Here is a 13,629-nt window from a genome sequence, read left to right on the forward strand (position 1 = left end):
TGGCTGTCAGTCGCAGGAAGGTGGCGACTCCCACCAACTCTAAAATGAGGTTTGTGAAGCCTGTGACTGAAATCGCTAGATAAGACGCACAATGTGACAAGGCCTTAATCGGCCATCTTCAAGACCACCAGATCACAGACGCCGCCCCCTCGGGCGAGAGGTCCTGCCATGTGCCGCTGGCTTAAGGCACTGCACAAAAGTGACGGGAGTGGGATTGTTTTTACTTATTTTGATTTGAGCCCCTTTTGATCAGAGCAGGATATTCACCCACTGATGCCAGTCCATCCATCTTGAAGCACCCAGAACTTTTCAGGCATTTCTGCTGCATTCGCCAAACTTGCTTTTCACGATGAGCTGAAATGACTGAAAGTCGTGTCACATCAGATGGCCTGACGAAACACGTGACCCGCGGACTGAGGGGGCTCCTCTTGTGTGTCAGGCTTTGATTTAAATCAGGAGGTGGCACTGGGGGTACTGTGGTCAGTTCTGGTCCTCGCCCACATGAAACACACAGACTGTGCAGAGAAGAGGGGCCGAGGGGAGGACACTTCAGAGCGAGTGACATAGGGGTCTCAACAGGATCCTCAAAAGGCATTGATGAAATGGAGACCATGGGTCAGGGCATTGGTGGGCTACTCACACAGAGGCTCATGGTTGGGCACTGAGAGCCACCAGATGCGTGCCCCTAGCTTCACTTACAGTAATGGTAGTGAGGCAGTGCCCACCTATGAACACTGTGGGTGTCCAACTTGATCAGCTTTTATCTGACCGGACCACCCTGATGGCCTCACTTGTCACTCCTGCTCAGTGTTGTCCTCGGTCACTCGTTTCATTTTCACTTTTGCTGTTTCGTTTCAGATGGGCTCACGTCCTACGAGGCTCCGGAAGGTCAGACCATAGCTGCCCCGGGTTATCCCAGCACGTACCTCAACGACTCGACCTACGATGGCATTCTGGAGCGCAGGTAGGTGTCGGGGGGGGCCTCTGGGCCTCTGGGTCCCTCACCCCCCTCCAGCCTGTTGATTTCTCCTGTAATTGTCGCCCCCTAGTGGTGGCCATGCCTCGTCTATCAAGCTGGCATGTAGTTTTTATCATCATTACAGGTGGCTACATGGTGGACTTGGGCAGCTGACCGATGGGCTCATTGGACTTGATGACTTTGTACAGACTCACCAGTACCGCGTGTGGCCGGGCTACGACTACGTGGGCTGGAGGAACGACAGCTTCAGCGAGGGCTACGTGGAGCTGCACTTCGTCTTCAATCGCCTGAGAAACTTCACTTCCATGAAGGTACCAGCAGGTGGCAGTGGTGCTTTTCAAAATAGCCAGCTAGGTGGCACTTCATTTGTCCCAGGATGCCGGCATCTCTCTGGGAGTGGCACGGCGCCCATCCACAGAGGCAGAGCCAGAGTGTTTGTGAAGGGGTTTTAGTTTTTGGGATTTGATGTGAATTTTAAAACCTGGGGGGCACACACTGCCGGGACGGGGTGACCTTCAAATGGCTGATCTGCTGCTCTTTTTATTTCTTAAATCAAAATTCCTCCAGTGGAAGAACGTCAGAGGAGCAGCATCAGCGTCTTTCAGGGATTGATGAGCAGCAATTGTTCACCAAAGGCTCGTTGACCTCTGAGGTTCTTCGTATTGGTGGACCAGTTCATACTGGAAATGTCTAACAGGACTTATGGCTGTGACACCCACTCATGTCATCACAACGGTGGCCCAGGGCCTGTCACTGCCCCTTCTGAGTCACAGATCAAATACAAAACCTGAAGACCTCTGCAGTGCCCAAGGGTCTGTCGCTGCCCTGGGTAACTCCACCTGAAGCCCTACTACTGGGACTCCCCAGATAAGCTGGCTCCAGTGCAGTGGCTACCACTCCGTTACCCCACAGAGCGAGCAGAGCCTGCGTCTGAACAGACATGCAGGACAAACTCCATCAAGGCCGGGGGGCTTCTCCTGCCAGGTTACCTTTGTGCCGCAGTTTCCTACTCGTTGCCACTGAACCAGTGGAACAAGCTGTGAATCACTCGAGCGGGCACACCAGGGCAGGCGACGTCAATCAACAAGGCAAAGTTCACGGAGGAAAAGTGCAAACTTGAATTTAATGAGCTAATAACCTCAAAGGTTTGTTTTAAACCCCCTACCACCCCCCGTGGCTGTGCCCCCACAACCTCACAAGAGGGACCTGAGTGGTTGTTGCCCACGCTCCATTACAAAAGCCTTGTATGGGCCAAACCGTGCCAAGGTGCCCGCAGTCCCAGCCCTGAGCGGCTCACCCTCTACAGCTCTGTTGAGCTGTTGGCAGCATTGGGCATCATTGCACCTCAGTGCCCACACACCTATGCTTGGTTGGTGCCAGTTTATAGTCACCAGTTAACTGTCTTTGGGGATGGAGAGAACCTTTACAGATGGATCTGTGAGGCAGCAGCGCTAACCCCTATGCCACCCCAATGCTAAAATCATCTTTTAAGTGTACTACAGTTGTTTTGGGGTAAATTAGCAAACCAGTAAAACCAGTAAATGATGCATGAAGGGTTCGGGGGACGAAAGGGAAATCCAGCATTGAAAAAGCAAGCAAACGTCTTTGCCATTAGAGCTTCAATTTAAAGAACATTTAAATGGTCAGCTCACTTCTCACACCCCTGATGCCCCCATGGCAGCAGCTGGCACCATGTCAGACCTGGTGGGCGCCCGGGTGTCACTTATTGGGCCCGCTCTCACTTTCACTCATCTTTCGGCAGGTTCATTGTAACAACATGTTCACAAAAGGCGTGAAGATCTTTCAGCAGGTCTCCTGCGTCTTCAAGCGGCAGCTGGTCTCCAACTGGGAGCAGGAGGAGGTTGGCATCACTACCGTCCTGGACGACAAGAACCCCAGCGCCCGCTTTGTGACCGTGCCCCTGGGTGGCCAGCTGGGCCGGGCGGCACGCTGCCGCTTCTGGTTTGCAGATACCTGGATGATGCTGAGTGAGATCTCCTTCCAGTGCAGTAAGCAGCTGGCCGACTTGTCCTAGGGGGGGTGTAGGGGGTCCTGGTGGCCATTTGATGGAGTTGCAGTTGGGTGTCCCCTGTTGTGTCTTTGCAGGCGCGGATGAGTCGAGGAGCAAAGCTGCACCTGTCAACACGCGGCTGCCATCTCGGCTGAGCACGTCGGCTCCCGCTGTGGGGTCAACCACCAGCCAGAGTCCAAGTATACCAGTCAGTGAGTATGTGGCATGAACACAAAGACCTGTACCAAGCACATGTAGTGGTCCTCAAACCCACTTAATCCATTCCAGGGTTAGGGAGGGGCTGAACCTGGCAGGAAGCAGCCTGGACAGGGTGCCAGTCCATCACAGGGCATTTGCTTTCCCAGTTTGGAGTCACCAGTTTACCCAGTGGGCATCAGTCTGGGGATGTGGGAGGGAAACGGGACTCTCATGCAGTATGGCCCACCCAATCTAATTTATCCTTCCTTTCTCCAGAGACCACACCTCCATTTGTACTGAGCCGGCCTGTGGAGCACCCCAGTGACTCGGGCACCTCAATTCTGATTGGCTGCCTCGTCGCAATCATCCTGCTGCTGCTTGTCATCATCTTCCTCATTCTGTGGTGCCAGTGTGTCCATGGAGGAGTGCACAAGGTACGTTTGTGAGCCCAGTTTCTCATGCCAGGCTTTGAGCCCACCAGCCAACCCATTGGGTGCCACCCTGTCTTCACAGGCCCCACGGCGGATCTTGGAAGAAGGGACGACCATGTGGTTGTCACCCTGCGGTTCCGCTTTTGTGACCCAGGACCCACCCGTTCCACCACGTGATGCCCAGACTACCTCTGAATACGAGAGGATCTTCCCGCTTACTGGCGAAGACCCCCCAATGGCACCTCCTGCCCACGTGAGAAAGTCAACTGTGAAATCTGCCAACTCAGGTACCCCAATGTGGAGTTTGTGTGTCAATCCTTCCAACTTGCACTTGCTGAGGTTATGCAAAGTGACACGTGTCATGGGGGGGGGGGCTTGCTATCCTCTGACCCCAAGCTCCCATACTACAGTAGCTGCCTTGTGACCCAGGAAGTCATCAAAGATTTTAAATCACATCACCAATTGGCATGATGTTTGGGAGCGTCTAGTGTGGAGATCCGCTGTGTAGTTCCTTTGGCCTCCACTGGGGGCGCTGGTACCCACGATGTTTTTTTTTTTTTTTTTTTTGCAGGACGCCGACTAAAGAATGTTGAGCCGGACCTGACGCAGTGCACGTCTCGCCAGGCCTCCCCCCGCAGTACCCCCCATTACGCTGAGCCAGACCTGACGCAGTGCACCCCCCGTCAGGGCTCCCAGGCCGGCGCCCCTCACTACGCCGAGACGGACATCGTGAGCCTACAAGGGGTGACCGGCAGCAACATGTATGCCATCCCGGCCCTGACGGTGGAGTCCCTGACACGCAAGGAGGTCTCAGTGGGGGAGTTCCCGCGCCACTTCCTGCGTTTCCACGAGAAGCTTGGCGAGGGCCAGTTTGGAGAGGTAGGCCTCGTGCGTCTCCCAGTATCCCATCAGCCCCCTGCCGTCTGTTAAGCCACACGTCTCTCCCTGCAGGTCCACCTGTGTGAAGCAGTCGGCTTGCAGCAGTTTCTCCAGGGGGACTGTCACCTCTTGGATGACAATGCCCAGCCAGTGTTGGTTGCTGTGAAGAAACTTCAGGACAATGCCAGCAGAAATGCCAAGTGAGTGTCTCCGCCTGGTTTTTTGGAGTGGGGTCTTGCAGGTTCAGGTGTAAAGGAATCAAACTGTCTTGTGCTGCTCTTTTGAGGAATGACTTCCTGAAGGAAGTGAAGATCATGTCCCGCCTGAAGGACCCCAACATCATTAGCCTGCTGGCGGTGTGCATCACCTCGGACCCGCTGTGCATGATCACTGAGTACATGGAGAACGGAGACCTCAACCAGTTCCTGTGCCAGCGTGAAATGGAGAGCACACTCACGCACGCCAACAACATCCCATCGGTCAGGTAAGGAGGTCACCCGCCTGGCCAATGAAGTGGCCAACCTCGGCCCGCTCTCCAGCTAACCTCTTCTCCCGCTCCCATCACAGCCTCACCGACCTGCTGCACATGGCTGTCCAGATCTCATCCGGCATGCGTTACCTGGCCTCGCTCAACTTCGTTCACCGTGACCTGGCCACCAGAAACTGCCTGGTGGACCACCAACTCACCATCAAGATTGCAGACTTCGGCATGAGCCGCAACCTCTACAGCTGCGACTACTACCGGATCCAGGGGCGCGCCGTGCTGCCCATCCGCTGGATGGCCTGGGAGAGCATCCTGCTGGTGAGTGTGGGGCCACTTTTGAGGGGTCAGCTGGGGTGAATAGACAAGCTGGTGGGTCTGTGCTCCTCGGCGCCCCCCGGTGGGCAGCAGTTACCTTGATTTGTATAAATCGTGAAGATTCAGCACCTTCTTTATCAAGGCATTGTTTGTTAGACATGCATTTCTTTGGCGTCTGAGAATGACCTGGCAACGCCAGAAGGCTGATCAGATCTAATCTTCACATCGCTCGGAATTAGTGACTAGCAGAACGAGTTCAGAAACAAAAAGCCAAACCAGAGGAACACACAGCTTCTCTAGAAGGCTGCCGGATGCCCGCGTGGCACACGGATGTTTTGATCTCCGTGATGTTTGATGTTTTGGCTCCCCAGTCAGTTCCCAGGTTTTTACCTGATTGGGGCCCCTGGGTGTCTTCATTTTCTGTTTCCCGCACCTAAATCCCCCCCCCCCAAAAGTCTCCCATCTGCTCAGTGCTTTCTGTTCTCCTTTCCCTGGAGCAGCCCCAGTATGTCCTTGTAATCTGTGTTTTGTTACTGGATGCCCTGAAGCTTCCTGCTCCGTATGGTGCCATCTTGGGCACACGAGCTTCTGCCTGAGCTTCAGTATTCCATGGTGGTGAAAACTTAAAAAAAGGGATTTGAGGATCCACTGCTAGAACGTCCCCCTCACAAGTCCGTTTCCATCATTTGCTCGCCTTGAAGTCCTCTTGGCTTCACCAGATTTTATTCCCAGGATTGTTATATTTGGCCTCGTGAGTTGTTCCATCTCCCCGTTTCTCTCCACTGACCTTGTCGAGGATGTTGTGTTTCAGTCATGTGACTCTGACATGGCGCTCTCAGTCCTAAGGTCACCCTCCTCCTGTCCTCACACTATTACATATAAAACGATGTGCAGACCAGGAGGGTCCTTGGTGTACCCAGTTTCCAGTTTAACTTCCTCTGCAAGGTGCCCACAGGTTTGAATTACACTTGTTGTGCCTTGATAGCCCCCTGTAACTCTTGTGTCCAGAAAGCCTTAGCGTTGACCTTTGATATGTTAAGACCCCCTTTTGATGGTCCGATTTCCTTGCAGTTCCATGTGTCCCCCCTCCTTTGCATATTCCGGGGTATCCCACAGCAGGGCTGAATTATATAAGAGTGCCCTTCTGGGGGGCTGCACAGCTCTACTGCTCCTCTTCCTCTTCCCACTCCATATTTTGTGATCCAACACTTAAGAGAGTGATTGGCCTCCAGTGTTTTATTTCTTCTATGTCTGCCTTTTAGGGGGTTTGGAGGATGAATCCCTTGCTTCCATGGTGGTCTTAATGCACCTTCAGGAGATTGTGGGCCCCAAAAGTTCAGCTGGAAGGCGGCCTGCTGCTGGACTTCTGCTTGTGTGCGTTTCTTGAAAGCGTTGGTTGCTTCTTGGTTGGGACCCTCTGAAGTCATTCCTGGTGTCTCATTGTGTCCCAATTACTGTCTCCGTCAGCTGCTAGCAGGCTGTGGGTTACTTCCAGAACTTTCCTCTTTCTTCCCTGTGTAGGTGGTCCTTTGTGTCCTTTAGGATGCCTGCACTGCCTTTATCTTTGTAATGTTTCACTTTTTTAGGAGAAGGAACCTGTGCATTTCTTCTCTTTCTTGAATTGCCCTTTACATTTGATGTTTTCTGCGTGCATCTGGTAAACGTCCGCCATCTTGTCTTGAACGTCTTGAGTTTTGGCCTCCTTTCCCAGCATCTGTTGCTGTTCTAATTTAACGTGGTCAACTTTAAATGCTGTCTTCACCTCTCATGGCCGATCCCACCACTTGCTCTGCACTTTGACAGCCTGTGAAGGCTTCTGACCTCATAATGTTACACAAATTCCTCTTTTGACCTCGTTGTCTTCAATTAGCTTAACGCGGAATTCCCAGATTCCGCTTCTACCCTCAATGGCTGTTGGTTGGAAAAAGAAGATGGAAACAAAACTGGAGGTCCAACTAAAAAGTGACTGTCCACGTCCCTCCGCTGCCTGCCACTCCCCTCCACGTGTCTCCCCTTTCATCTCCTCCCTCCTCTTGTTTTGATATTCCAGAGGGTCATCGCAATGTTCTCGTGTCGTAGTCCTCCTCCACAGTCATCTTGTTTGGATGTGAGGCTGGTGTGTGTTAAGTTTCTGAAGGCTGCCTGTCTGTCTTGTGTTTCTGTTGACACACAAAACCTCTGACTCTGTGACTCCAGACCCCCAGCCCTGCCACTCTTGGCCCGCTGATTGGGTTCTCCTTGGAATTGTAGCATTGGGTCCAACAGTGCGGAATGGCTGCCCTGTCACTACAAAAGTGAAGGAGGCCACGGCTTTCTTGTCCTACCAGCCTGCTTACAGATGAGGAATGGGATGCCTGAGCAGGGACCCCCACATCGATGGTGGGGAGGTGAAGTGAGCTCAGCTCTGAATGCTCTGTGGACTCCATTTCTCACATTGATGCAAGAAGCTGCTTGTTGACTTTCACCACACCAAAGAGCCACTACACCCTGAGCCCACCATTCTGGGATTCTGGGGGTCCACGTTGGCGCCAGGCCGGACTGATCAAGCAGCCCTGAGGGAATGCAGAAGAGAAGGGGCAGAGCAGACTCCTTACTGACTGCATGCCATTAACGTGGCTGGTGACGTCCTCTACATCAGGTTGGAATGACCCACTGTGGCCCCCCAAGATCCAGAGGTGGAGACCCCTGATTTTCATGTTCTGCACTCTGTGATGGCCAATGCAGAGTGCTGGGCTTGTCATGTCACAAACTGAGAGGACCGCTGAATTAACAAGATGAGTAAAAGGGAAGGCTCAGTGGTGGGACGCACTCGGGACCCCCTGGAGGTAGAAGTGGAGGAGAGGATTACAATAAAACCGAGTGCCGTTGTGATCAAAGCTGCACATCCTCTCATCACACAGCAGCATGGAGGACATTCGGCCGATGCGTGTCAAGGGGGGTGGCTGAGGCTCCTTCCCCCCCTGTGCGGTGGGCCGAGTCTGAGCTTTTCCTCCATTTGCAGTTCTCGTGTGGGCTTCTGGGCTTCTTGTCGTTTGTTCTCGTGTTTCTTGAGCTTCTCTTAATCCGAAACGTCCCCCTCAGGTCAAATAAACATCCATCGATCTGTGCCTGCCGTATCTCCTGGTCAGTTTTACAGCACCTTTCACACTTCTGTCTTTCCCAGAAGGCCGTGTGGATTTTGTCAGCAGGAGGTTTTGCTCTTCCTCCTCCTCCTCTTCATCACTCCGCACATCTCGCCTTTCTGGTTCTTTTTTTAATGACTTGCTGGGCGCCTGCTGGCGCAGTTCCTGGACTCGGCTCAGTTTGCCTGTCTGCTCCTCCTATTTTTGGTGTCCGATTTCATTTCTGTGTTTCTTGGTATTTTGTTCTCGTGCCACCTGCTCTACCTGGTCACGTCGCTGGCACATTCTGAGAATAAATCAAGCGCCTTCACAAGTTTCACCTTTGTAGTCTTGTGTTTGCTTCTCCTTTCAGTTTCCTTGAGCTCACATCCACCGTTGTGTCCTCCTTTACCTTCTGCTCCATTACTCGCCTTCTTGGAGGACACAAGTGTCCCAGGACTGTCACCAGCCTACTGTTGTCCTCCTCCCTTTGCTTCAATGTATTTCTCCATGTAGGTGTTGCTAGTGGGCGCCACCTCAAACGTTCATTGCTGGGCACTGCCAATGTAAAATCCACGTGTCCAGTTACCATTTTGTAAGGTCTGTGGACCTGCTGACCATCAGCTGTTTGTGGGTATGAATGAGCCTGGCACCTCCTGAATCAAAGGCTGGCATGGGCGTGAAGGGCCAGTCTAAGACCACATCCCCATTGTGCAGTTGATTGGCTGCCATGAGATGACCAGCAGTTCTCGCTTCAGATGGAGTTTCTCAACCTTTATGCCCTCAGGACCCCTGCTGACCTACCCCCCCCTCCCCCACCCAAAACCTGCGGGCAGCAGTTTATCTTCTCTTGGTCAAACGAGCACGGTTAGAAAAGCGGAGCCTTCTTGCTGCAACAAGAATGTCACACAGCAAGGGGAGGGAATGTCACACCAACTAGCTGGGGGCCGCAGCCCAGTGGTTGAGAAAGGCTGACTTAAGAGGAAGACTCTGACATTTCAAAAGCCACTCAGCACTTGCTTAACTCCCTGTTGCCACATGTGAAGTGCATGCTGGGTAACTGCGGTACAATTCTAGGATGTCTTCAGCGCAGCACTGTGATTGGCCGGCTGCCCAGTCGTCTTCTGTGTGATGCCACATGCTCTCCTCGTGTCTTCTCCAGTCCCAAAGCTGTACCCCTTTAGCTCTTGGCTGGCTCTGTGGGAGTGAACTCCATTGTAAGCGGGCAGCTAACCCTAACCCTGAGACACCTGGCACGGGTCACAATCCCCCAGGGGACTGCATGAGGTGGGCTTTCCTGTGTTGTCAGGATGACAGGCTGCATCATTCCAGCAGCGAGCCAGTGCTGCCCCCTTTAGGCCCACTTGGCTCATTACAAGTTTTTAATGTCCTCTCTGTCTGTCCTCAGGGGAAGTTCACCACCGCCAGCGACGTGTGGGCCTTCGGCGTGACCCTCTGGGAGATCTTCACCCTCTGCAAGGAGCAGCCCTACAGCCAGCTGTCCGACGAGCAGGTCATCGCCAACACCGGCAGCTTCTTCAGGAATGAGGGCCAGCAGGTAGGCACCATGTGCCACGTCACTAGAGCAACCCCCCGAAGAACAGCGACTGATGCCTAAACTACCAGCGCCAGGTCTCAGAGCCCACCCTAGTTGTAGTTTGGACTGTAGTGGCTACCAGTTGTGGGGGGGGGGGGGCACACAACACACCCCAAAAGAAGAGAAGTGGGAGGTCTTAATAAATGAGTTGGATGTAAAATCCAAAATAGAACTGAGAACCGTCACTTTGTGACGGCCCACCGCATCCCACCAGCAGCTCAGACCACGGGGGCACAGCATCAGGCAGAGAATGGAGGACCACAGGCCTGTCCTGTCAGCCACTTCTCCACACACACACACACACACACACACCAAGGCCTTCATACTGAGTTTAGGGGTCTTCCCGTATCTGTTGACGCTGGGTGACATTTCCCGACTTAGGAGGGGCTGCTTATCAGGACCAGGACAAGGTACAAAGCACACGTTATGGTCCTCAGAGTTTTATTTATTTGTTTTTTATGACATCAATCAGGTCTTTTATGGCCCTCCTGGGCACATTTAAATCAAACAGCTTGGGCCACCTCCTTCAAGGTGACACTGGGGCATTAGAGATGGATGGTGACCTAGGAGGTGACTTGGGGTTGGTGCCCCCACTGTTGCATTTTCACGAGTTTCCTGTTGTGTGAGGTCATCAGGGGTCCAAGTGCCTCTGCCATCTCTGCCCTACCACTGAGGGTTTGGGCCGATGCCCCAATGTCCTCCTCGCCAGCTGACTCTATTTCTGCCATGTCTTCCTGTGTATGAGTTGCTGGCCCACAAGTCCTTTGGTGTGTCCTGTAGCCCCTCGGGTGACTCCTCTCCGCTCCTCTTCTCTTTGTCTTGCAGGTCCCAACCGTAGCCCATAAGCCCCTGACTTCTATAAGGAGGCCGTTTCAGACTTATCGTTGTCGATAAATTGAGCAAGAAATGAGGCGCTGGCCTTCCCTGTGAACGAGGCTTTCAGCTCCTGGCTGGGCACACGCTGGTGCTGCCTGCTCAGACCTTTCAAAGTGATGTTCTGCACCTTCTCTAATATTACAGGGGTGCAGCTTTGGACTTTCTCAGCTTTTAATATTTTGGCAGGTGCACCCATGGCATGAACGTTAACAGACTGCCTTGGCGCACTTCTACTGATGTCCACTGCTGCCTAAACTGGCCTTGGTGTCACGGAGAGCTAACGTCATTACTATTGATCTTAGGAGCTGCACCTGGTGCCACACTGCCACTGATGTGATGACGGAGTATGGCGCTGAAGGGTCAAAGGACTAGCTGGTAGGTGCAGTCCATGGCGGGTGGCACTTTGACCACCTGCTTGACCTCTTGGCTCCTTGGTCCTTTTGGTGTTTGTCATCTCCTGCTCAGTCGCTTACTTGTTAATAAATGTAGTTAGCACACCCACTGCCACAGTTCTACCCCTTTGGACGGTTTGTTCTCACTTGATGGGTACATCTGGATGGTGAAATGGCCTGTCCCTGCACTCGGTGCCATGTCCCCCGTCTGACCATTCTGCTCCCCAACCGATCTTCAGTTGTTGTCCCCTTCATTTCTGAGCGGAGCGTTTTGAGGTCTTGCAGCGAACATTTGTCCTGAACACAAAGTCATAGTGTTGGGGGTCCACCTCCGAGGCCCCCGTTTACCGCAGTAGGCTAAAGAATGAAAAGAAACCAAAGTGAAGGCTCGCGGTCGTGTCACCTGCCAGTCCGCTCTGATGCCATCTTGTGGGTTGTTCAGAAGGGGTGGTGCTACTGGTAGGTTGGAGGCGGGGTCAGGGGGCCCTTCAGGTCAGAAGGTCGTGGTGTCCATCGTAAGTGAAACGCATGCGGTCTGTCAGGTGATGGGCACTGATGGCATCTCAACAGCCAGACTACCAATGGGGACAGTTGAACGGTGACGCTGTGGCATCCCAACAGAATGGAGATGCCACACCTGACTGGTCATCATCTGTCTGTCTGTCCTTTTTGCCTTCTGTCTTTGTCACCTGTCTGATTGTGGCACCCTCCTCCAGTGCTGCCGATTTTGACTTTGTCCTTTTGTCCCCCTGCAGGTCCTCCTTGCCCCGCCACCCCGCTGTCCCCAGCTGCTCTTCGAGCTGATGCTGCGCTGCTGGAGTCGTGACATTAAGGACAGGCCCTCCTTCGAGCAAGTGCACCGCTTCCTGCGGGACTGCGCCCCCTAGCTGCCGGCCTCCCGCGGAGCCAAATGAAGCTGTGGAGGCGCGGTGGATGTGGCACGGGGTGGCCCACAGCTGGACGCCCGTGTGCCACGCACCCTGGCACTGATGCTGTATGCCTGAGGGCCGCACCGGAGCGCGAGCGTGAGGGTCTCGCCTCCGGCGGGTCGTGGGACTGCATTTCACGGAGGCGCCGCGCCGCGCTGGTGGCCCTCCGTGGTCTCTCTGTAAAGCACTGTTTGTATCGTCCTCCACCCACACTGGACTTTGCTTTCCTTGTTTGTTGCGTTTTGTGCCTTGATGTGAATGTGTAGAACATGTGAGGTCGGCAGAGGTGGCCGCTGACCCCTGACCGAGGGACACTTTAATGGGGCTTCACGCTGAACTACTGTCACCACGTGAGTGGACGCCGTCGCCCAAGGGACTGAAAAGCTGGGGGGTCTCGCCACGTGGGGGCCACTCTGGAGCTCTGGCATAACGGGTCAGAATTGTAAAATATGAGAAAAGGGCAAATAAAGTTTGAGAACGAGGAGGATGGGTGCCAGTCAGTCACTGCAGTGTCGTCACCCGGACCAGATGTTAGCTGCCACTACACATAGCATGGAACTCTGTGACCAGGCACTATTTGGTCAAACCAGGTAAGGGGACTGACACCTTTGAATGTTATTAAAAATGTGCCCACTGGGCACAGGCTCAACAAGTTAGCTGGTACAGTGCCCCATTCAGGTGTGTGACGGGCCACCGCGTGCACATGCAACCCAATCCTCCTCTTTGATTTTGTTTTCATTAGTTTCTTTCTCTGGAAGTTGGGCACTGTGCCAGTAGGTCAGCTGAGTAGCGGGCATCCACCTCCTTGACTTCTAGGAATCCCAAGCGGATGCCAAGCTGGTCGGGCAGGTGCAGGGGGGACTCTCCCAGATGTCCTTCTTCTTCCTCTTCCTGTCACCCTGTCAGGTGCCCCGTCCCCCATGGGCGCCCGGTTCTGACATCTGTTTCTCTACACCTCTTTATTGGTTTTTAATAACGAGCTTTTGATGGGCCCACGGGGTCCTGGCCTCTCACATCTGCTGACTCTCTGGCGTGGGGGGCCGTCCTGCTGAAATGCAAACCTGATGCTCGGAGGGCCAAGGATGAAAGTGACGATGGAAACCACATGAGGGACGTGCGGGCGCCCCTTGTTACTTTGGGGACGCAGATGTTACCTCAGTCATCCTCCATAATGAAAATGAGCAGCAGGTGCGGATGCAGACAGTGGAGGGGCGCACTGAGTGTGGGCAGTGCCAATGTACAGAGCTGAGGCTGGACACCAGTGAGGTGGCCCACTAGGATGGATGAGTGGCAGCTGCTGTTGTGTCATCTTAACCTCCCGGTCACTGCCGCCTTTTATTTGCTTTTCTGCTCTTCCTTGGAATCGGCCTGAGTTGCTGAACCCGACACCGGTGGGCGGCTGCCATCCTCCTGTTTATCGGCTCGTGTGCCAAAGTG

At 53.7% G+C, this 13,629-nt stretch overlaps 1 protein-coding gene across 2 annotated transcripts in view; it reads left to right on the forward strand.

Moving 5' to 3' along the window:
- The window catches only part of ddr2l (discoidin domain receptor family, member 2, like), a 29,259-nt gene extending 16,585 nt beyond the window's left edge, over window positions 1–12,674 (forward strand). Inside the window, exons 6-17 of one of the 2 annotated variants that reach the window (XM_028808819.2) lie at window positions 859–964; window positions 1,104–1,290; window positions 2,742–2,988; window positions 3,086–3,202; window positions 3,465–3,622; window positions 3,702–3,906; window positions 4,191–4,498; window positions 4,571–4,698; window positions 4,785–4,982; window positions 5,066–5,300; window positions 9,807–9,956; window positions 12,019–12,674. In XM_028808819.2, coding sequence (XP_028664652.1) covers window positions 859–964; window positions 1,104–1,290; window positions 2,742–2,988; window positions 3,086–3,202; window positions 3,465–3,622; window positions 3,702–3,906; window positions 4,191–4,498; window positions 4,571–4,698; window positions 4,785–4,982; window positions 5,066–5,300; window positions 9,807–9,956; window positions 12,019–12,150 — 2,171 coding nt within the window. In that variant the 3' untranslated portion in view covers window positions 12,151–12,674. The remainder of the gene's footprint in view (window positions 1–858; window positions 965–1,103; window positions 1,291–2,741; window positions 2,989–3,085; window positions 3,203–3,464; window positions 3,623–3,701; window positions 3,907–4,190; window positions 4,499–4,570; window positions 4,699–4,784; window positions 4,983–5,065; window positions 5,301–9,806; window positions 9,957–12,018) is intronic. The other variant, XM_051931844.1, reaches the window with a different exon arrangement.
- Window positions 12,675–13,629: the final 955 nt, after the last annotated feature.

The sequence above is a fragment of the Erpetoichthys calabaricus genome, chromosome 9, assembly GCF_900747795.2.
Source record: "Erpetoichthys calabaricus chromosome 9, fErpCal1.3, whole genome shotgun sequence".
Classification (NCBI taxonomy): domain Eukaryota; kingdom Metazoa; phylum Chordata; class Cladistia; order Polypteriformes; family Polypteridae; genus Erpetoichthys; species Erpetoichthys calabaricus.